The 25,216-nt window shown below is 39.7% G+C and overlaps 1 protein-coding gene across 2 annotated transcripts in view; it reads right to left on the bottom strand.

Moving 5' to 3' along the window:
• SATB2 (SATB homeobox 2) overlaps positions 1 to 25,216 on the bottom strand; it is a gene marked incomplete at both ends in the record, with an annotated part of 184,687 nt that overhangs the window by 73,607 nt on the left and 85,864 nt on the right. For both annotated transcript variants that reach the window (XM_080799168.1, XM_080799167.1), the window contains one exon: positions 19,119 to 19,221. In XM_080799168.1, coding sequence (XP_080655294.1) covers positions 19,119 to 19,221 — 103 coding nt within the window. The remainder of the gene's footprint in view (positions 1 to 19,118; positions 19,222 to 25,216) is intronic.

Below are 25,216 nucleotides of genomic sequence, written 5' to 3'. Positions count from 1 at the left end.
AGAGGAGCCATGCACTGTGTCTGGAGTAAAGTTGTACTTTATAGACAGAAATATTTGGCATCTACTAGACACTTGGTTCACTTTTGTTTAATTCCTTTTTAAATCAGCCAAAATAAAGGCAAATTCAAATATCAAATTATGTTTTCAAGTACTTAAGAAGTAAAAGTTTATCCCTTTCTTTTTCTACTTGAAAAAAAAATAGAACCATACATTTATAGCATGCATGCTTTGATTAAAAGCTAACTTCCCAAAATCTAGGTATTTCCACTCTTCGGTGGTTTAATTACACTTTCTTAAAATATATCTAAATAAGGGTACCTGGGGGGCTCTGTCAGTTAAGCGTCTGACTTTGGTTCAGGTCATGATCTCAGGGTCCTAGGATCAACCACCCCTGCCCCCCATACCCCGTCAGTCTCCCTGCTCAGCAGGGAATCTGCTTGTCCCTCTGCCCCTCCCAGACGCTTATGTCTCTCTCTAACAAACAAATAAAATCTATTTTTTTAAAGACTTTATTCATTTATTTGACAGAGAGAGGGAGAGAAAGAGAGCACAGCATGGGGAGAGGGAGAAGCAGGCTCCCTGCTGAGCAGAAACCCAGACGTGGGGCTCGATCCTAGGACCCTGGGATCATGACCTGAGCCGAAGGCAAGCGTTTAACCGACTCAGCCACCCAGATGCTCCCAAATAAAATCCTTTAAAAATTTTAAAAAAGAAATAGATCTGGGGCGCCTGGGTGGCTCAGTGGGTTGAGCCGCTGCCTTCGGCTCAGGTCATGATCTCAGGGTCCTGGGATCGAGTCCCGCATCAGACTCTGCTCAGCAGAGAGCCTGCTCCCCTCTCCCTCTCTCTGCCTGCCTCTCTGCCTACTTGTGATCTCTCTCTGTCAAATAAATAAATAAAATCTTTAAAAAAAAAAAAAAAGAAATAGATCTACATCACATCATTAATAAGAAAACTATGCACAGATCCAGTCATAATTATGCACACAATTAAGCGTTGTCAGAGCTCCAAAAAACTATATGAGTTGGTGCAGTAAGAATCAGCATAATGTCACTCCATGTTCCTTTAAGATTGTACATAGTATGTCCTTTTTCATATGAGTTCTCAGATCCTTATAAATTAATATGTTTAAAAACAGGGACTGTGGGGCACCTGGGTGGCCCAGTTGGTTAAGCGACTGCCTTCAGCTCAGGTCATGATCCTGGAATCCCAGGATCGAGTCCCACATCAGGATCCCTGCTCAGCAGGGTATCTGCTTCTCCCCCTGACCCTCTCTCCTTTCATGCTCTCCCTCTCTCTCATTCTGTCAAATAAATAAATAAAATCTTTATTTAAAAAAAAAAAAAGATGTTTAAAAAAAAAAAAAACAGGGACTGGGGAAATTTCCTTAAGGACATGCAGTGATACCATGAAGTACCAACTCCTTAGAAAACCATAATGAAGCAACTGCAAAGGCGACTGCCTACACCTCCAGGTAGAGAACAAAAGGCAGAGAAGCCAACTGCAGAGATACGAGGGGAGTGAGAGAAATCCTGCCAGTCTAAAGAAAGTGGCCGCTACCTCGCCTTGTCCAGTTTTTGTCTTTCTCATACTGTCATTTCTTCAGATGTTTTCTCAAGAAAGTGGAAAATCTGGATTACTACATGATAGTGCCTATTTTTGAAGGACTGGCAATTAATTCCATTTGCAAAGCACAACAAATGCCAAACAAAGCCTATCTGAAAACCAGATACAGTCTATAGGCTACCTCTAAGACTAAAGACACCCCTTAAGTTGTTAAGTTCTCTTTGAAGACGGTAAGACAGACCTTAGACCTTATCCAGGACCATCGCAATAGGCATAGGGACCCCCGCAATGGGATTTTATGACGGGGGAGAGGGACCGGACTCAACTCCAAATACCGCATCAACACATGGCAACACCCTGCCAAAGAGCAGAGTTGGGGATCAGTAGACAGAAAATCACTAAGAGGAAACATCAGGAATAAGGGCAGTTCTGGCTAAACTGACCTACCAGGGTTCTTTATGAAGACGGGCCAGGGCGATCAGACATCACCTGGCGGGGGCGGGGGGGGGGGGTGGTTGGACGATGGGGAACCCAATCAGATATGAGGGGTGATCAGATATCGGGGGTTTCGGGTTAAACTGACCTAGCAGGGTTCTTGCTAAAACTGGATTTTACAAGGAAGTGCACAGATGGGCCATAGAGAAAATTTAAAAGACTGATTAAAAAATTTGGTCAAACGAAGAATCTTTGTCACTATTTTTCAGTGTCTCTCTACCAATAAAAGCCAAGATTTTTACTTCTTAAGAATGAAAAATGATGGGGCGCCTGGGTGGCTCAGTGGGCTGAAGCCTCTGCCTTCGGCTCGGGTCATGATCCCAGGGTCCTGGGATCGAGCCCCACATCGGGCTCTCTGCTGCATAGCAGGGATCCTGCTTCCTCCTCTCTCTCTGCCTGCCTCTCTGCCTACTTGTGATCTCTGTCTGTCAAATGAATAAATAAAATCTTTAAAAAAAAAAAAAAAAAAGAATGAAAAATGATTTAAAAAAATCATCATCCTGACTTTTAAGAATGCTTAAAAATCAAATGCTGACCAACAAGCTACATCTCCACGGGCCAGAGCAGTGTATGGTTTCAATAACAATTTGTACAGATTTTGCCAAGCTTGAAAATCATTTTCTTTCTGCTACCACTCTCCTAAAAAATATCAGAATACTATTTTAGCCTCTAAAGTCACAGCAGGTCAAAGACAAATGCGTTAAGAAAAGGCGAGAGGAACATCTAGTCTAGTGTACCAGACTCCACCTGAAAATTGAGCTCGCATGCTCATTATTTCTTTTCTTTTTTCCTTCCTTCCTTTTTCCCCTCCTCCTTCCCTCTCTGCCTCTCTTTCTTTCTTTTTAAATGTATTTGAAAGTATTCACAATAGCTGAAACGCAGATCTAACAGCAGTGCCTGATTTTGCGCTTTGCTTTGTCCCTCTAATGGAAAACATAACAAGTCTGTCTTAAACTAAACCAAGTCCAAAGACAACACCTTGGCTCTGAGGGTCCATTTTATCTCTGCAATATGTGGCTGTGAAAAAGAAATCCTGGAAAAAAGGGAAGGATAAACTGTAGTCCTGATTCTGATGATGAAAGCAATGTCCACAGTCACAACCAAAATTGTCCTCAATAAAGCCAAGACGTTTACTTATTAAAGAGACATAAAAAACACAACTACTTCCAGGGCTTTGAATCAGAGCTGCAATTTAATTCACACTGAATTTGATTGGACTGTTGCTGAAGTCCTGAAGGGGATCTGTGGGGTTGGGAAGTGCCTGGGAAGGAATGATGCCTCCAGCTTCAAGTCTGAGTCTCCAAATGGGATGTGGTTTGAGGAAATGTCAAGGCAAGAGGGGCTGAAATGGGCTGAAACATTTCTCTGCCTCCTGGCTGAGAGGCCTTCTGTAGCTCTCCTAACCCCTGGGAAAGGATCTCAGACCAGGGGCCTTGCAGGCGAACAGTTCAGATCTGAGTCTGCTCAGGTTTCTGAGAAACTCAGAGTTCCAAGATATCTTACAGATTCCTCTGAGTTTTCTGGGAATGAGTGAAAACTTCAGGAAATGGGAAACCATTATCTAACTGCTCTCTGAGTGGTTCTGGGATTCTATTTAAGTATTCTACTTTGGATTCTCTCTCCAAAGTAGGAGAGCCCTTTGTAGCCCTGCATTAGAATTGCAGGAGCTTCTAGAGCCTTCCCAAGTTCACAGAGTTGATGTTCTAACCAAAAGCAGCCTATGACCATTAGCTATTTAGTGGCCATCATTGCTGGTTATAGCTGGTGGTTCATAGACTAGAAAGTCACAGTCCTCCCCAGGAACTAATCTGCATTACAATTAAAAGACATTTGGTGCAAAAATCTCATTTTATGTAAGCAATTTTACAGTATACCCAGGAAGTCAAGTATTTATCTTAATTACCACAAGTCCCTGATATATATATATACTTACATATGTATATATAAGTATATTGATATATACATATAAGTATATATTACATATAATATATACTTATATTTCATGTACATTGTACATTTCAGGTACTATTCAGAAGTACAGCCCTTGAACCATCAAAATCCATATCACCTGGAAGCCTGCTAGAAATACAAATTCATGGGCTCCAAATCAGAATCTTAGACTTCTTATGTACACTAAGATTCCAACGATTCTTACGTACACTAAAGTTTGCGCATCAACATCTCTGTCATCTGTGTATTATTGGCTTTTGGAATTCTACCAGATAGCTACCAGGTAATTTTTATGTACACTAAAGTCTGTGAATCACTATTCTATTTCATCTTTACATTGTTGTCTTTTTTTTTTTTTTTTTTAAGATTTTATTTATTTGAGGGGTGCCTGGGTGGTTCAGTGGGTTAAAGCCTCTGCCTTCAGCTCAGGTCATGATCCCAGGCTGCTGGGATCGAGTCCCACATCGGGCTCTCTGCTCAGCAGGGAGCCTGCTTCCTCCTCTCCCTCTCTCTCTCTCTCTCTCTCTCTCTCTCTGCCTGCCTCTCTGCCTACTTGTGATCTCTGTCTGTGAAATAAATAAATAAAATCTTAAAAAAAAAAAAAGATTTTATTTATTTGGGGGGGGGTGGGTAAGCAGGGAGAGGAGCTGAGGGAGAGGGAAAGAGAGAATACCAAGCAGCCTCCATGCTGAGTGAGTGTGGAGCCCGACGTGGGGCTGGAACTCACAACCTCAAGGTCATGACCTGAGCCAAAAACAAGAGTCAGACGTTTAACCAATTGAGCCACCCAGGTGCTTCTCGTGCTGTTGTCTTTGGAGACTAGACCAGACACTTACTTATTAACTGTCAAAGTCTGTTGTCTATTCTTTTCTCTAATCTCACTTAACATTCACTACATTATACATGTATAACCATTTTTTAAAAAAATTATGTGATGGGGCACCCGAGTGGCTCAGTCGTTAAGCATCTGCCTTCGGCTCAGGTCATGATCCCAGAGTCCTGGGATCGAGCCCCGCATCGGGCACCCTGCTTGGCGGGATGCCTGCTTCTCCCTCACCTGCTCCCCCTGCTTGTGTTCCCTCTCTCGCTGTGATAAAATCTTTAAGAAGATGTATGTGATAAATCTTCAGTTTTTGCTGGTGGTCACATTATACTGAAGAAGCACTGACTGGACACGGTATTAGAACCTGTACCCAAACCTGCATTCTATGATTTATTAGCTGTGGGGCCTCCTTGAGCAAGCTGGAGGTTCTCCGGCCCTCAGTCTTGCCGAAGGGAAAATATTATTATCTCAGAATTGTATGACTAAAGTTTAGATGATGAGTATCTATGTGAAAGATCTTTGTCAAAGCACTATTGTAAATTTCAGAAAATATCTGTATAATTATGATTAACAGATTAGGCTTCGCATTTCAAAACTTCCTGATTAAGACACTCTGACAAACGTCTGCTGTTTCTCAAAGGTCACCTAAGGAACTGCAGTCTCTTCTTTTTTTCAACTAACTATGCCGTGTTACATCACAGCACTTTTAAAAATAAATCCTATACTTTAGAAGGACTCATTATCAGTATAGAATCACATGCCTCACGGTATACACAGGGAGGTACTGCTATTCAGTTTCTCCAAATGAGGCTTAACAGTGCATATTCTGACCTGCAAATCAGGACGCAGGATAGATGGGATAGAAAATGATACATCTCACAACTCTTGACATTAAATTCATAGAAATGCTACACAAATATTGCTTTAAGCTTCAAAAGTTAACATGAATAAAAACAAAACAAAACCCCTAAGGAATAAAATCCACTGTGAGTATATACATGTTATATTTACATCAACCAAACGAAAGAAGGAAAATATTCTACTTTTTTTTTTAAAGCAAATGTTTAATGTCTTATTTTTATTTCCCAGGGAAATGAGTAGGCATCTAAATGTCCACACTTTAAAAAAAAACAAAAACATAATTTTTCCTCTTTAGTTCAGTGCTTTTCTCAGTTGGATTTCATTATTTTTATTATGTCTATTTGCTGTAGATGCTATGTAAAGTAAACCTACTAAAATTTCAATACTCAAAATATACTCCAATGACTAAATGCCCCAAAATATACTTGCTGAGAATTTAAAAGCAAAAGGAGAAGTGTCTGATGGGCACACATCAGATGCTTGACAATCACAGTAAGATGGCATATGATGGATAGAAAGAACAAACTGGGATATTTAGGGCCTGGGTTCTAACTTCCGGGGTGATTTGGGAATTACCTGTAAAACATGGAGGATTATCTGTCAATCGGTTTTAATGCAACCTTCCAGGTGACTTACCTAATAGTAACTGCTGCTAGGATTTTCAGAAACAATTCCCTCTCTCAGAATATCTGCTTCTGCTTCTTGACTCTTCCGCAAGAATTTAAGGCTTTTCTAAGGTATCTCTCTTTGCAAAACTCCCCGATTGCAACGAGAATAATAGTAGTTTATGTAGTGACACTCACTGTAGATGTAGGATCGCTCCTGCAGGTTTATCTAACAATACTACTTAAAAGACTGATAAAATTTCCAGAACCATGAACCTCGTGTTTTAATGCAAACCTTAACACAGTTGCTTTTGTGAAATAACCCTGGGGGTCTGTCCATACTTAGCTGTGGAAAGAAATGAACTGGGTAAAAAGCTTTGCAATGAGAAATTTCTGGAATTTCTGGCCTATGGATTTTCCCTAAAACCATTAAGATGCTTATGCAAATGTAAGTGGATTAGCATGAATGAGTGCTAATGGATTCCTTAATAAGATAACAGTCCAGTATTCCCTAGAACATCTCCTGGAAACCCAGGATAGAAGAACAGAAGTGGGGGAAGGGAAGGAGAAGGAGGTTGGCAGAATTTCTGTGACTCCTTCAACTCAGAAAGTACTCTGGAAGTGATTTTACAAGGCCATGACACGGGTTTGCCTCTGGCATTCTTGGTAGAAAAGTTGCCAATCAAATTAATAATTTCGAATTGGCAACTGGCACCCAAACCTTGGAGTATAAACAAAAGATACTCCTGAGTATATCAGTGCCTTGGATGTTCATACCTCCACCCCAAATTCCTTGCTCCCAACCCTTAGGTCCAAAATCTTGGAGCCCAACTTTAAAGACAATGATCCCATCTAATACCAGAGAGGTCAGATAATTTGTTCAAGGTCAAATAGCTGTCCAAATGTAGATAAATATTTAGGAATATTCAAAATGACCGGGGCTGCTGGCACAAAGCCTCATAACCATGATAAACCACATGACCAGTAAAAACTAGGGTTTTTTTTTTTTCTCTTTCTCTGCGTTACTCAAAGTTAACTTCTCAGAGCCTACAGATGTCACCAATACTTCCTAATGAATTTTCCTTAGAGAAAAATGTGCATTGTAAGTGCAGAAATTCTCATAACTGTCTTGCTCAAGTGCCTCTTTTAAAACACACTGGCATTTCCAGGAACATGAAACCCTACCGTCCATATAGCAGTTGAGGCACTGAGCTAAACTCCGTACGTATCATTGTCATTAAACTCTCACAACAGTATGACAGCGATATTATTATGACCACTTTCCTGAAGACACTGAAGCTCACAAAAAATAATGTCACAATCCTATTGAAGGAAGAATCACACCCAAACCTCCATCTTTAGGACCTTAAACCTTTGTTCCACTGTTTATGCGAAAAGGCCCAACTGGGGGCATGTGGTTATTATTAATTTTAGGATTTGAGTCAGGACTTATCTCCTTTGCTACAGAAAAGTCCTGCCTTCTATTTGATGGGCATGCACAAAGCCATGAGGCACATATGCCCATCGGTGACATGAGGAGGGATGGGCTGTCTGAATGGTGAAGGTGCAACCTGATGCCTTCCCCATATGCTTGTAAACCTTTCTGATGTGATCGATTGAAAAAGCTAGTCAGTGCTACAAAGCGATTAAATCACTGATTCCTCAATAATGGAATTAGCGAATCACTAAAACAGGATTATCCACATTTGTTTGTTGTTTTAATTCCTATGATAAGTATTTATTAATCAACTATTATGTGCCAGAAATGATGCCAGCCCCTAGAGATCCAATAGTGGGTAGTATTAGTTTCAAATACTCCACTCTGATTTGCTTCAGACGATTTAACTCTTTGCTACACATAGATGGGCCTGTAACACCTGCCTATAATTTAAAATGCATTTCTATTTGATGATAAAACATAGTTCCTTGCACCCCGATTCTGTTGATTATTAGCAATTTATTCTAGTCATGTATAATATAAATTCACACTCATTATATTTATTTTCATGATTCTCCCCCATTCTTTTCTTGTTTTTTTTTTTTTTTTTGTAATTTTATTTATTCATTTATTTGACAGAGGGAGAGAGAGAGACAGCGAGAGAGGGAACACAGGTGAGGGGTTGGAGAGGGAGAAGCAGGCTTCCTGCTGACCAGGGAGCCTGATGTAGGGCTCAATTTCCAGACCCCGGGATCATGACCTGAGCCAAAGGCAGACACCCAACAACTGAGCCCCCAGGCGCCCCTCTTTTATTTTTCTTGCAGACAAAAAAGTTTTGTTCCAAAGTGAGTGTCATCAGCACAGACTCCCACCTGACTGATGAAAAGACATGAATCACACGACTGAGAGCTCTGGGAGGTACTCCTTATAAATTGTCAATATGAAGTGTTTCTTTGAAACATGTAAACAACAAGAAATAAAAAGTGGTATGTACACTCACATAAGAAGGTAATAACCGTAAATTCCTGTATGACTGAACCATATGAAATTGGCAATACATAATTTTAAGCTACAAAAATGGCAATTTCATATGCTTCAACCTGATATTTACTTTGACTCTTCTCCCTGAACCGGGTTACACACTATCACTAAATGGCCAGACCGTCCACCCAAAGTCTTTCACTGAGTAAAATTCTTTTTCAAAGGTATCATAACACTAACTTCTCTGACAAACTGTAACAGCATCCCACGTGCTAATACTGAATATGCCCCAGCACTGAAAAGATTTCTGATTTATTCTGTCCTAGTCGATAACTGAAGTACAAAGTCAATTTGTACAAACTGAGGTACAAAATCCATTTTCTGTTAACATGATTTGAGAGCTAAAGCTAACGTTCCGTATATATCGAATATAAATCCCACACCATTAAAAAGAAAAAAAAAAAAAAACGATAACCAGAAGAGCTCACTAAATATAATTAAAGAAAAATATTAGGAGTCTGAAAGGGCTGAAGGGCAAAAGGAAAAAAACAAAAAGCTAAGTCTTTTAGGACTACGAAAGTTAAAGATTTGTTTTTCTCTAAATTTGTTAAAGAGAATCTGTCTCTGGGTTGAGAACTTGCTTGCAAAGTCTCTGCCTAGAGCAAGATACTCAGAGCCAACTTGTTAACTCCTAATAAAACAAGGCTTGGGAGGAAAATGCTTCCAGCCCCATACGCAGAGTGCACCAGCCAGCACTGTGCTCACACCATACGACTGGTTTTCTTAGGTGTATTTTCCCCTTATTATCAACTTCCTTTTTCCATCATATAAGATCCACAAAAACATATACATCTACCACAAAGCACTTGAAGCTGGACACCTCTGTGCTTTGGCAGAAAAAGCTCAGAGGACCTATTATGTTCCATGGAAAAAGTGAGCGTTACTCACTTTCACCCTTATTGTAATCTCCGCCCTCCCCATCCGAACACCACTGTCCCTTCTGGTTTGATAACATTGACCATTTCAAGTATTCCTGGAGCTTTCTGTATAGGTTAAAGCTAATTACATCTAATAGTATCTTTGTTTTTATTCTTTATTTTAATCTGAAACTGTAATTTCAGAGGTGAGTTCAGCACACGAGGAAAAAAACAGCATTTCAGAAACTTAATGTTATTGTTTCGGAGCATTCTACCTTTGCCAGTGGGCATTCTGCGTGTATTAATTCTTTATGTGTATGAATTCTTTAATTAATTTATGTGTATGAATTCTTTAATTCAACCAATTAAAGAAAAGTTAATCAAAGAAAAAATAAACCCATAATTCACTCTTTTCCATTGGCCTTTCTCTTTGCTTTTTACAGGACTTAAATATTTTAGGCCATTATTTCAAGGAAAATATTCAATAAACTAGCTGGAAAAACCTCAAAGGGATGCTTTTTGTAGGCTACATATATGGTCCCTAATTTTTACTTAACAAAGGTGTTACTGTCTTTTTCAGTGCAAGTGACTATTGCTAAATCTTTAGCTCAGTAATAACTAATAGAAAAAAAGAATGATTTTAACCCATTACTAATTCGCTAAGGACGTTTGTAATATGAATTAAACAGGCAAAGATTGTCTTTTTTCTCTCAACTGAGACATCAGATAGCAAATAAGATTAGTCATAATATCATATGTGTAAAAATAAAACTGTCTTAAATGCATATGTTCAAATAAGTTCATATATTCAATTCAATTTGATTACTATTTACTAAAATAAGTCCTTACAATGTTCAAGGTCCTATGTTCATAGGGGTCTGCGGAGGGCACAAAATGGATGTGCCCTTAAGATGTTCTTTGAAAAAACCTGCAGTCTACTAGTGGGATTATTCAAAACTAAGTCAAGGGGTGCACGGTGGCTCAGCCAGTTAAACACCTGGCTCTTGGTTTCAGCTCAGGGTTGTGGGATGGAGCCCAGGGTCAGATTCTGCACCCAGGGGAAGTCTGGTTTAGATTCTCCATCTAGCTCTTGCCTCCCCTCCCCCCACCTCTGCATGCACAAATTCTCTCTCTCTCTCAAATAAATAAATAAATCTTAAAAAGAAAATGAGTCAGGTGCCTGGGTGGCTCAGCGGATTAAGCCTCTGCCTTCGGCTCAGGTCATGATCTCATGGCCCTAGGATCGAGTCCCGCATCAGGCTCTCTGCTCCGCGGGGAGCCTGCTTCCCTCTCTGTCTCTCTGCCTGCCTCTCGGCCTACTTGTGATCTGTCTCTGTCAAATAAATAAATAAAATCTTTAAAAAAAAAAAATGAGTCAAGGTTACTATAGAACATGGAACTTAGAAAGGTGACAGCTTGAAAGGCCTGACGTTAGAACTCATCGCCTGACTTAAATTGTATATGAGTCCAGATTCATCTACTTCGTTGGGAATTCAGGATTCCTAAATCAGATCATCTCAAATTCCTGCAAAAGGTGAAATGAAGGCCTATCACCAGTCAGGTGAATGACGAGTTCAACACCGTCTGGCGCAGGCAATTACCATGTTCATCCCAGCTTCTTACATAGCATTTGTACTTAGCTTTGAGCACCTTGTGAATTTAAGTCCTTTTCAGCTTTTAACTTTGTAAATCATCGAAGAAAAAATAAATAATTTTTATTTAATTGACCATAAAGCTAGAGAATTCTCTGACTCTAACCCACTGATTTTCCCAAAATAAGATGATGTCACCACAATCATACTAGATTTTTAACAAGCTGGACATTTCCTGGTCTACCTAAAAACTCACTTCACAACTCTGTAGGTTCTTCATCTGGGCAGGACAAATGGAAATCTGAAACTCTGAGAACTCTAAAGCACACTCTAAGAAAAAGCTAAGAACTGAAGAGACCTGAACCTCTATAAACCCCTAACTGTCTCACCTCCTTCAGTTCCCTAAGCTCCCACTGTTGACCAAATATGGTTGGTCCAGAATCTGTTTCAGGCATTCTCCTCACCAAACCCCATCCCAACCATTCTCTCTTACTGCCAGATAATCACAACAGCCCCCTACAGTATAAGATGCCTCGTTCTTTACCCTTCCCTCCATCTTCAAAACCTGTCTCCTTGTCCGTCTTCTTTCCTTTAGGTTCTAAAGACAACGTAGCTATTTCTCTTTCCTTTAAAGGCAAAGCATCTTCTGTGCCTCAGATCCCATCCTTCCCTTGTTTGTGAGCTCCTGCTTGTCACGCGTCTCCCTCTCCCGAGCCTTTGCCTCCACCGGCTCCACTGTCTCTCTCTTGAATATGGGGGACAGGGTGGGGAGTATGTGTTAAACTTAATCCTAAAGCTGCAGTTAGTTGTTTTATATCCTTTCCTGACTAAGCCAGTGTTTTCTCTCCTCATTTCCATGCCACCTTCCCTTCTTAGATGCATATATGCTCTCTTTGTTGTCACACTATGAAGAAACAGCTCCCTCCAATGTCATCGTGGTCCCCTTTTTGCCAAAGCTAAGAACCTCCAAATACCTCTTCTCCTCCTCCTCCTCTCGGCACCCTTGATAACATTTCTCCAGTAGTAACCCACCTTGCCTGGCTTCCATGAAATCTCACTTTCTTCCTAACCATACCTTCTTAACCCATGACCCTTTTCTTCTCAAGGCTTCCAATCTCTTCCTGTGCTCATCCTCTTTTTTAGAGAATGCTCTTTGGGTGGGATTTTAACTATCATGTCAAAAACATTGACTCCAAAATTCATTCTCTAGTCCCGTCCAATGGCCAGCTAGTTCCACATCTTGAATGGCCCAGTGGATATCTCTACCTAGTTCACCAACTCTCAATAAATTATTAGCAATGAATCAATTTATATTGTCCTATTTCTGTCAAAACCATGAAGAGTCACTTAAGCTCAAAACCTTGAATTCTACTTTGATTTATTTTTCTCTCTCCCACACATATCTGGCATTGGTCATTTCTCTTTCTCACTGCTGCATCAAAAGCCAAGGCCTCCCTTTCCTATCTTTACTTGCACAGATTTACTTGCAATAGATTCTATTTTGCCTACTTCCTCCCAGGTGCACCTACTGCCCTTATCCCTCCCACCTGCCTCCTCTCCTGTCATACACACTCACCCCCACACATAGAGGACTGCTAAAGAAATTTCTTTTTTATATCACCGTTTACATGGTATCACTCCCTTGCTGAAAAACTTTCGCCAATTCTCAGTATACCTCAACCGCTTTCAGAGTTCCCCAAGGTAAGGTCCCAACCTTATTTTTCATCATTATAATACCAATATTACCCCCAGCCAGATCCCCCCAAAAATCTCAGCTCCTTTACCAATGTTTGATGCTATCAACCCCAACACCTAGCTTTTCGGTTTCACCAATTAAAATGTTAGCCATCCTGGGCATCACATGATAGTGCTGCGATAAATGCACTGTCATTCTAGACAGAGTGAACAACCACCGATATTTTCTAGACATTCATGCTTTTTTGCACGTCTGCGTCTATACCAATGAACTTGGCAACTGCCTGAAGTGTTCTTCCTTCTCCTTCTCTCCTTGCAGAACTCTACTGTCCTTAAGGTGTAACTCATGGGCTGCTTTTCAAATTACCCTCCTCTCCGACCTAACACTTGTTAGGTAAAACTTATGGACCATTTTCTGTGCTACTATAACACAAGTTTATACTACTGCTATATATTTGCCAGATGGAGGGCTGCCTCCCCTGCTAGGTTGACAGCAACCCAACTAGAGGCTGGAACCACATCTTATGTGTTTCTGGATGTTTCTCACTGTTTTTAGCAGTGAAAATGGCCTGTAGTAGAAGCACTCACTAAACATTTAATTAAAATGGGTTCTGTAACTGTGACTAATTATCTCACAAGGAGGGACTATGCAACATTCCTTACTTAGAATCCTGCCAGGTATATAAAGTTGATGGTCAAACTAATTTTATAGATGCTGGCTTTTTGAAACCAAGAACTGTGTCTTGAACTTCTTTCAAACAGTAATTATATATGATAGATGAATGGATGGACAGATGAGTAAGGAAAAAAACATCATTTCCCCCTTTCCATCCTTTCAAAATGGCATCATGACTAGTATAAATATAAGGAGATAGCAAGTTCCTTTCTTTTAATCTACAAATCATATTGTTGACAAATGAATGTTTTACATTTTAACATTTATACCCATTAATGAACAAAGTTCAGGCCAAAGAAGCAGCTGTCGGGACAGCCAGAATGAGCTTCGTAAGATCCAAGCAAGGAACTGGCCCATAGCTCGGGTCCATGGCATTTCCCACACATCATTCTTCCACTTCCCGACACTACCCACAAGTTTCTAATCGGGGGCCAAACAGGCTAACATGAGTGACGAATGAACATCAGCGACTGTCACAGTAAAAAAGCACGAGGCTCTTCCACTAAGATGGAAAGTGGCTGGTTGTGGAAGTGATGTTTCTATTTCCACAAATATTTGTGTAAAATTCATCTGAGTTCAAGGGTTTCTGCAGAAGCCAAGGACTCGATGTTGGCATTACTTCAGGCAAGATACGGTATAGGCAAAGGGACCAACTTCTTTGCCGCACACCTTCATTTTGATCCAAAGCTGAAAGAAAATCTCTCTCATGACTCAGAAAAATTAGGTAGACAGAAGTAAGTTGCTTTTACCTCATTAGAGCTAAACAACAGCAGAGGGAGAAGTCCCGGCCGTTGATTAAAGACATTGTCGTGACCACCGATACCGCCGTGGCTAAGCGGGGACTGCCTCGTGGAACCAGGTCAGGGGACATGGATTTTTCTATTCAACTCGGAGGCACCACTTTGTAAATGACACAATCATTTTTGGGTACAAGAGGTGCTTTAAATGTGGTAACATTATATCATTTCAGCTATAATGATCATAATTACTTATTTCTTTTAATCACAACCCACTTAACCACTTTAGTACAGAGGACTAGTTCAAGGAGTTTAATTTTCATTCAACATCTAATCTTTGTGTTTACTGAAACCCTTCACGGGCTTTGTTTACTGTCTGCTTGCTGGCCTGGACGTTTGATCTTGCAAGACTAGATCAGACAGGGTCAGATAAAATACTGATTACTAGAATAAACCAGGCTTGGAAAAGTAACACTGGTTTTTACAAATCCTCATTTCTTCCAGCTCTTTAATATTTTGCAAAATAAGTTCAAATAAATAAAATTAAGACAACTAACAATCAGGGGGTTCTTGAGCAATGATTGAGAAAAGAAAAGTGATGAGGATAATTTTGCTTTCTGGCCAAAATAGAGGGTTTGGTTATGTCAGTTCATTGTAGTGGTGTTATTTTATGACACAAATAATTTTACAATATTCACTAGTATTTGTGTGAACTTGCAATGACCCCTTAATTCTTGTGACCAATGAAATAGTTGAGACTGACCTGACCAAAGATGACACTTCATTTTGCTTTTGGTGTCAGATGAAAAACACTTTAGATATGACATTATTTTAACTTATTAATTTTTAATTAGGAGATATTTAAACTATATGAGTCCTTCTTTGTTAAGGCACTTTTTTATTCTTAGAAGATGCCCTGCAGAACCAGATAGCCAGAGAGTATCATTTCCAATGGTACTGCATATATAATTGCCACTTAGTTTCATAAAAATGATGAGGCAACTTTATATCTACATAGTTAATAGAAAAGAGGTTAAAAAAATAAGTGTTTCATTAAAGTGTGCAGAACTTATGAGAGAAAAATTGATGGGGTAAATTCAACATAATCCCAAGAATTTTTGAAAATCATTTTGTAGCAGCATGAACGTTTCCAGGTCCCTGTGGATTACCCTTGTGTCCAACATTAAAACTCCTAAACATTAAACAATGGTTAATATCGGTCTTTTATCCCCCCTGCTTTTACAAAGAACGTAGATTTTCTTTTTCTTATACTTGGGAGCTTATGAGCTCTACACGGTAAAATCTAGGCCGGAAGCAATTACAGTATGAGATGAACAGCAATACAAAATACTGTCTAAACCAGCCTACTACCCTATCTACCCACTTCATTTTATTCAATATCAAAAATTCCTGGGAAGCAGGTTCATAGTTCTGGATGTTAAAAGCAGAGGATGCCAACCGTCTCTCCCCATCCATCCTGAGTTAACACTAAACATAACTCAAATATGTCTGTGTCAACCATGATTGTCTTTGAAATTAAAGATAAAAGGTAAACAGAATGTACTCTGCTGTGATCACTGGGGAAAATAAAGTTAACATGCTAAGCCAAACTAACTTAGGACATTTTAAAGAATAAGTGTAAATAGTTTGGCTGTAATAACAACAAATTCAAAAAATGCACATTAAAATGTTTACTTCCAAATTCAGACAATTCCATTTGTATATCGTTTTTACATCTGTCTTTAATGATATCAAATTATTGATTGTTCATTTTTCTCATATTTATTTAAGCATTAACTATAGAATTTGCAATCTGATCCTTTTTTTTAATCCTACTGTAGCCTTTTATTTTTGCCAGGTTTTAGTCATATTTACTTTGATCTTGCAGAGTATATAATTATTTTACTGTTTATTTATTTCTATGAGAAGAGAAAAAAATTTTGACCTAGGAGATCTATATGTGGCAATTTGTAACAGAATCACATAGCTTATGTTAGGAAATCATGGTTTTGATTAAGAAGCAACCATTTAGTTCCCACTGTTTTATTAAAACAGACATTAGCAGATAATAGGAAACATATTTAACAATGTAGCTGCATTTAGTTTGGGACATTAGTAAGTTAGCATGCGATTTTCTTCTATACGTTATATCAGCCAGGCTACATGTAAATTGGTAATTTGGGGGTGGAAACGGGGTGGGTAGGGGGGCAAGGAAGGACACGAAACTCCAACCGCCAGGTTCGCAGGGAGAGCCCTAGGTAGAATGCTGCTTCTGCTCTTACTCATTCCCAGATCTGAAACTCATTCCTTCTCTTTCTCATTTTGAAAATGGAGGGACACAAACAGAAATGTTACAAACAAAATCATTCCTTTCCCATGAGAAGTGGATTCTACTCGATGGGAACTCCCACAGTGACATCTATTCATAGCACAAAGCTTCTTTCAGATGAAATGTGCCTGGATAGGTCTGACACTGCCTTTTCCCTGAGGGTCGAAAGTTAATAAAATATACTTCTCTGGGTGTTTATTTTCTGTACACCATTATACCTGCCACGAATTCTTTGTTTTTCCTCCCACTCCCTTGGTTGATGAATCAACACCACTTGAACTGTTTTACGGCAGCTTGTGTTTACTTCACACATACCTTAACCTTCCCTTTTCTCCTCCTCCTGACACACACACACATGCGCACACACACTTCTCAACAGCAATGACTAGCTCCATCTCCCTGAATAGCATGTGTACACAGTGTCTGGCAGCCTCTTCAGGTGTGGATCCTTGACCTCCTGATCGAAATCAAGGTCTCCGTCCGCTTTTATGACACTTAAGATTTAACTGTGCATTTACTATCTTGAAAAAAAAAAAGAGCTTAAAGAATTGAATCTCTAAGAGAGAAAAAAAAGTAGAAGATATAAGTGTTCGTGTATGTGTGTATGTGTGTGTTGTGTGTGTGAGTGTGTGTGAGCACACACACACACACACACACACACACACACGGGTTCTGTAGTGGCAATTCTGAAAACACTAGAGTGGAGAGTTTCTGAATCTGGAATTACACTCCAGCCTATTCCAAGAGGGCTCTCTCCTCCCTTCCTCTCCTGACAGCAAGTAAATGGGATCTAACAAATGACCTTGAAGCTGCATGATTCTTTTGATTTTTAGCCAAAGAGGATATGTTCAAACACTTCAATAGTCTTACTTTAAAAGAAAAACTTGGAGACAACACTTAGAGAAAAGAAACCCTTCTGAACTACACAATCACAACTTATAATGAGAAGGAGTTATTCATCTTATCCTGTCTGAGAGTTAATATTGGTAATATTATAAAGCAAGTGCCCAAACTAGAACCTTCATGCTTCTAAGAATTTTAGGATGCGGAAGAGAAATGGATCTTAATTCAATTTTCAGTGCACTTTAACTCCTCCTGGGTAGTTCAACATCCTCACTTTCCTTATAAACTGGATATCTGGAATAAAATGCTCTCAGTCTTTTGTAATCAGAAGTGTGCTGCCGATGCATGTAAAGTTCACTCCCTCAAAAGGTAAACTGGGAAACAGGATCCCAAACACTAAACGGCCAACAAGCGTTACTTCGATCCCGCCTCCCTGGAGGACACTGGCAGGTAGTAAAACAAATAATTCATCTTTTACTTTTACCTACCCACCATAAATGGTCATCTGAACCTCGGATGGGGGCAGTGAACTTTCAGCAAGGCCGTGAATACCTATAATAAGGCTTGATGGATGATGTTATGACCATGAGAAAACAGGGACTGGACGGACCCTCGACCATCCGAGAGTCCCCAAGTCCGCTCGGGGGCTGGCAGCATCTGAATTTGAATAGCATCTGAGTTGGGTGGGAACACCAGAATGTTTCCAACATTGGCATATTTGTACAGAAAAAAGATCACTGATACATTTGAAGGGCTGGATGGTGTGAACAGCCATGCCATGTATCATATAAGACACTGTATTTTCAGGACCAGATACAACTCCACATTTACCATATTACTGCTAGTACTACCATTACTATTAATTGTTATTTTAGCATTCTAGTGTTACAGATATTATTTATCAAGAGGTTTCTTTATGCCAGTATTAACCTAATTAGTCCTCACAGCTTGTGAATGATTCAGATATTATCATTGTTTCAATTTTCAGATGAGGAGACTGATCTTGGTGAAGGTAAATAACTTGCTGAAACACACACTAGCAAAGGGAGAACAGAAATTTGAACACAAGGCTGCTTTACAACAGAGTCCCTTTGATTTGACCACTGCTCTGGAACTGTCACCAAATAAACACATCAAAACTCCATTTCTAACCAAAGATTTCCTGATACCACAGCCAATAGTCATTCCAATTTGTTAATTGGTACTTGAACTATAAGTGCAGATTTAAGCCACAATGACTGCTTTTGAATTTCCATTAATATAGTAATGGAAATGATTTATTGATTGAGCTTTTTAAATAGACATGCCTATCTGAAATAAACCATTTCAAATATTTCTAAAAATCTTGGCCTTCACATGCATCTCTTATGAAAATGGTAAACTTCACGTATTATGCATCAAATTTTACTTTAGTTCTAATACCATCTTAGTTTTAAGGGAGCTAATTAAGAACTCCTGTAGGAAATATTAAGAATCTTACCTTTGTAAAAATTACATATATATAATTTTATAAAAATGTATACAGAAAATTAGCATAAACTCCAAAGAACCAATAATTCATTGACCTAAGAAACTAAAAATAGGCTTTAAAAACAAAAATGTCAGTTTACCTTTAATCTTCTTGTACTTCTTATACCATCTCCCAAACTCCTGGCACTTGGTTGCTGACACGTTGGCATAATATGTGCTATTTACAATGGATGAAATCATACTCTGAAAAGAAACAGGAAATAATAGTTATGTTTTCCATCATCAAGTACTTCTTTTTAGGGGTAAGAAGTCTCGCCCACACCTACCTCCGTTGTCTTTTAAATCTGTAGTCATCCTCCTGCAAACTAAACTATCAAACACCAAACACAATTACCAAAATTTACTCTTTCTTTAAACTTCTACTTGTATGATGACAGTGTTTTCTCCAAAAAGCCAACCTTGGGGCAATGTCAGTGATGGAGGAGGCAGGACATCTGTACAGATTAGATACAAAGGGAGAGAACAGTTGTGACTTAGGAGCAGAGTAAAAGGTGAGATCAGATGCTCCAGCATCGGTAACTCAAATAATGCCTTTCAGATGTTTCTGTTCTGCTTCCAACTGCAACAAGCTTACACAGCCAAGAATCTGAGAACATCCGTGCTACACACTGCAGAACAACATTTAGGGAAATAAGTTAAATTAATATAATTTATAGAAACGTGTGATTAGCACTTGTGTGAAAATTCACCAAATGAAAAAATTAACAGTGCTATTTTAGAGCAGGAAAAACTAAACATAACACTTGTACTGTGTTTCAACCAAAAATGAATCAAAGCTAAAACTTTCTGAGTGCTTAAGTACCTCATTCCTTCTAGCTTGTCATCCCTTCTCCCTCCTTAGCTCTAGCCTTTAGCCGATTTGTTTGTAAATGGGACGGACAGGAAAGAGAAGAGTATAACCTGACTTAGCACTAAAAAATTAAATTATAATTGCACACCCTGAATGCAATTTCCTACAGGTATGTTTTCAGTCAATATGGCATGTTTGGACCAACACTTGTAACAGATGTTAACTTATATACCTGAACTGACTGTGATAATACGGTCACAAATTTATACAGAGATTTTTACTTCACAAACTCTATCTAAAAACAAATGGACATGAACTCGAGAGATCCAAATGGTTTCTGTAAGGTCTTATATCTTGCCTTTGAAATCTCACCTTTCTTCAAAAAGGTATCTGCAGATATGGATGGAACAGCTGTGTTAAATCTCAAAACTTCTAATGGTATTTCTTCAAAGTAGTCAAGATAAAGAAGATAACAATAAATCAAGCCAATAGCAAGTTATTTACTGAGAGGTTCAAACACCAGCAAACAGTACTGCATAGACTCCCATTTAAAGCAGTTCCCTCACTGAGCCCATAAAGTCCCTCTTTTTCAAAAAATCACTATGCAGTGCCGGTGGGGGAGGGGAATTCTAATTCAATTCACAGAAACCTCTTTGGCCCTTTCTACATAGCAGATGGCTAACCTCCCCCAGTTGCTGATCTCTAAATGACAATTCTGTTCTCTAAGGGGAGATAGTAAGAACCTTTTTAATCTGAGGATCTGAACACAGCCCTGGGAACACAAAGATCCAGTATCACCTGACTGTATCACCAAACTTCCAGAGCCTTCCCCACTGACTTAGAGGATCAGTGGACTCCTAATCTTCCTGAGGCAGGTTCTGCTTTGTGTGTTACTAACAAAGAAGTAAAGAAGTCTCTTGGCTAGCTGGGCTAGTTCCCTCTCTGGGCTGAGTTTTTCTCTTTGTCTTAATCTGCGAAACCCTTGAGGACAGTGACTGTGTCTGTTTCATTCCCCCCCAACCCCCGCCATGTCTAACACACTTCTGATGTGGGACATCTGAGTCACTGAAATATAACAGATGAAAAGGGACAGAGATGAAATTTTAAAATGCCAAACTGAAATGTCATAATAATGAACATTTTAACATGAAAGTGGCCTAATAATAGATACCCCAGCTATGCTGGTGTATATGGATAATTGCGGATGCACTTGTCATCTCTGTCTGTCGTTTGTACGAATGTTATCCTCTAGAGAGGCACAGGATAGGTGGCCATTACAGGAAATCGAGGTAAGCCTCCTACTGCAAAGTCGGTCTCAGAGGCAGACTAAAGTGTCTCAATTACTCCCTGCAGCTGTCCAGCAACTCTTCCTCGCCCATGAGACCAGGCCACCAACCCATGTCATGGTGGCCCCAGACGATCAACATTTCCCGCATTCTCTAACCTCCCTATTTTGTCCTTGTTCCTGATGTGTCTTCACTGACCCTGCACAAAGCCAGTGTCAATCTATGTGGAAAGGTAGTTAATATCTGGGCTTCCATGGTCTCCATCACCAGATCTTTTTTTTTTTTTTTTTTTAAGATTTTATTTATTTGACAGAGAGAGAGCACAAGTAGGCAGAGAGGAAGGCAGAGAAAGAGGGGAGAGCAGGCTCCCTGCTGAGCAGAGAGCCTGATGTGGGGCTCAATCCCAATAGCCTGAGATCGTGACCCAAGCCAAAGGCAGAGGCTTAACCCACTGAGCCACCCAGGCGCCCCTCCATCACCAGATCTTATACTAGAATCAGGTTCACACAACTCATTTAAAAAAGAAGTTGACTCCCCACAGACTCAATCAGATTTGTTCTCTTCCACAGATAATTATAACTGAGTTTCTATCTCTACTGGCCATGGCAGGGGTGGGGGGGATAGATTTAAACTATAAGTTGAGCAAAGGAATTAGGTAGCAGATAAAGAAAATTTCCTAGATAATGAGAATCTTTAGTCCCTCAAAGGTCTCTTTGAGTTTGTGGCACATTTTATTCATATTAATTCCCCACAGGTCTTTACATCTAGTTGACACTCAAACTAGTCCTACTGATAAGAATTTTCATAATTCATCTTCAGAGAACTTTAAAAGCAGAAGAGGTACTTCTGGGGCATACTTCAAATGAAAGGTCATGTTATGTCTTATTATTCCAGCTTCAAACATGAATATTCTCTAACCCTAAATTAGACTGTTACGTTCTCATAGCCTGAGTTCGAACTTCCGGGCCTCACTAGCACACATACACAAGGACATCTAAACGTTAGTGTCAATTTGTTTTTAAAATATCAAAGCTTGGGACGCCTGGGTGGCTCAGTGGGTTAAAGCCGCTGCCTTCGGCTCAGGTCATGATCCCGGCGTCCTGGGATCGAGCCCCGCGTCCAGCTCTCTGCTCAGCAGGGAGCCTGCTTCCTCCCTTCTCTCTCTCTGCCTGCCTCTCTGCCTACTTGTGATCTGTCTGTCAAATTTAAAAAAAAAAAAAAATCTTAATAAAAAAATAAAAAATAAATAAAAAATCAAAGCTTACTTCACTATAAACAACACTGAAAGGAGCTCATACAGACCCAGCATATACTGACTTTGCTCTACTTGGAATAAAGTTTTCCGGAGGTCCTGGGGAATAGACAATCTGCATTTACCACATTTCATCCATTTTACAGCCACATTTTTTAAATACTTTAATGTCACCGAAACTGGAACGCGTCTTACAATCAGGAGCATCTCAGACCTGATGAGATACAGTTGCTGCAAAAACAGCATGAGTAATGATTAAAATCTCTCCCACCAACCACTCTGCCAAAAAAACCCTAATTTCCATTTACTGCTTTTTTAAAGTACGTACATAGTTTTGTACTTCATACTGCTCTTTTATGTTTTCCAGGGATGCTAGAGCAACCACACAATTGGACTTTTAAGACCTCCACATTTTTTTGACAAACGAAGAAAGATTTGAGTGGGCTTTTTCAATCCACACCACAACCAACTCCTAAGCTTCCATGTTGCAAAAAAACAATGTTGATACAAATAAGCCAAAAGAGATGTGTGTTATTTTTAACACTTGAAGGGATAATGTTTTACTGAGGCTCATATGAAAACGACTTTGCATTTATGAAGCAAGCTTAATGGCATGGTGGTGGGCTGTGACAAGGAAAGTAGAGGGCACACACGCACTGGGCAATCAGACAGACCCTTCAGGTACTTAGTCACAGCCATCAGCACCAAGGAAGAGTGAGTGTAGATAAAACTGTGCTATGGAAAATATTATGTGTTAAAATAAATAGGAAGGTTTAACACATCTTCCCAACTACAGAAACTTTTGGAAAATTTCAGACTTCTTTGTAATTCATCATTACATCTTAAATATGAGGATTTTAAATAAGGAATAAAATCCAGGTTTCCTCATTTGCAGTCACTCTGACACATAGTTTGCTGGCTGTATTTGAAAATTATTTAAAATAATAATAATAATTATTATTATTATAATGTATTTGAGGGTTTAAAATATACCAGAATCAAAATTTACTAGCTGACCTGAATTTGCACCAAGCCAAATTGCAAGAGATTATACTGTTTTAAATAGATATTGTTTGGACAATAAAATATATTGTTTTAATATTTACTATAGTTAAATAGAGGGCCTTATCTAAAAATAGATTTCCTTTCGGGCTCCTGAGACAAAATTTAAACGCACTTGTTTGTTTTTGACTAGCTCAGAGACTAGATGTCACCTGTGATATGGCTGCATTTTTCTAAATGAGGGCCAGGAAGCTCAGAATGAAGCATCTTGTCCAAAGTCAAACGGCAGTGGAAAGCCCCATAAAAAGACACTAGTACCAGGCCACATTATTTCATGGGTCTCTTACGTGAAGGGAAAGCAAATTTTCACCACCACCTCCATCAGCTGGTACAAACTCAACAGTGGATATTGCAAACAATTCTTCAGACCAAGAAGATACAAGGTGTGACCAAAGCAAAACATCAAGTTGTGACCTTGGGCCCCTACAGGAGTTAATTAAGGAGTTCAGAAAACTAAGGAAACTAGAGACAATTTAAGCCTTAATAGGAAGAGCAAAACAATAAACACAGGTTAAGATGATTTGTACAATACATGTGAAAAGACAGACCTCAGCACTCCCTCCTCCTCCCCAAGAAAAGGAGGATAAAATAATTGGATATCCTTTACCACACTCTCCTTGGCTTAGCGGGATTTATTTGTTTGAAAAGCAGTGTTCTACTAAGAGTAGCTAAGCTGCAGATACATAATACACTTGCTATAAAAAAGAACATTTTAAAACCAAAGTGAATGGTTACACTTTCTGTCAGTAGGAACGCCCTGTCTCAGCGAGAAGAGCGTCAGGGTGGGGAGAGAAGCTGGCATCTCGTAGCATGTCTACGGGGGAGAGAGCGTGATGCAGGCAATGAATAATATATGCATTTTTTTGCTCGTTTTCAGCCTTTTTATTCTGCTTTGCGGTATGCTAAATTACATATTAAACATGAGATTATAATGATACGTCCATCAAGTACAGTAAAGGGAAAAACCTGATCTGGAGAAATTACTTTGTCATGAAAAATTCAGTTAATGGTATTTGGCAGCCTTCTGCTCTCCCTTTCTGTCCCCATTTCTGAGCTATCCGATCAGAAGTGAAAACTTTGCCATTCTAGCTGAAGGAAACACTTCCACTGGGCTTTGGGTACGGCGGGACGACATCTGAGAGCTCCTCCCTACCGTGCTGCCGGCGGCACCCTCGTCTGTGAAAGTGGGATGTCGCTACTTGCCTCAGAGGCTGTGACGATTCAGGGAGGTCATTTGTCTAAAAGGCCTGGCACAAGACAGGGGGTCCGTGAGTGTCTGCTCTCTCCCCTCTACACCATCATTTCCCATGTTCGTGGCAATCACCCAGGCAGGGATTCCTTTCAAGCTGTTAGCTGTAAACCTCCTGAACAAGAGTCATGAGGTTGGGCCTCGAATGGAAACAAACTCACGTGACAAAGACTGGAAGGGACAGCTGGCAACTGGTTAGCACAAGACAGGATGCATCCCCACTACGTGCATGAATTTAAGACAAAATGGAACAGACAGCAACTAGTTCCGACAGTACTGGTCTACACAGTTATCAGCCTCTTGTCTGTAGATGAGCACATGGTCGATTTGTTTCTTCTACCATCCCAACTGGCTGCTTGAGTTCAGGGCCTGATTATTTCAGCATATTGTACATTCAAGTTGGTCTTTTAAGGATCCCCCAAACGAGCAAGGCTTGCTCAGGACGGCAGAAATAATTATCCTACAGTCTATGTCTTTAAAAGACTGTGAAAATACCACATCACTATCATACTGGAAATTCAGTAACATTTTCCCGGTTC

Source organism: Martes martes (assembly GCF_963455335.1).
Source record: "Martes martes genome assembly, chromosome: 3".
Classification (NCBI taxonomy): Eukaryota; Metazoa; Chordata; class Mammalia; order Carnivora; family Mustelidae; genus Martes; species Martes martes.
The sequence above is the reverse complement of the archived record's forward strand: the minus strand, read 5'-3'. Positions and strand labels throughout refer to the sequence as shown.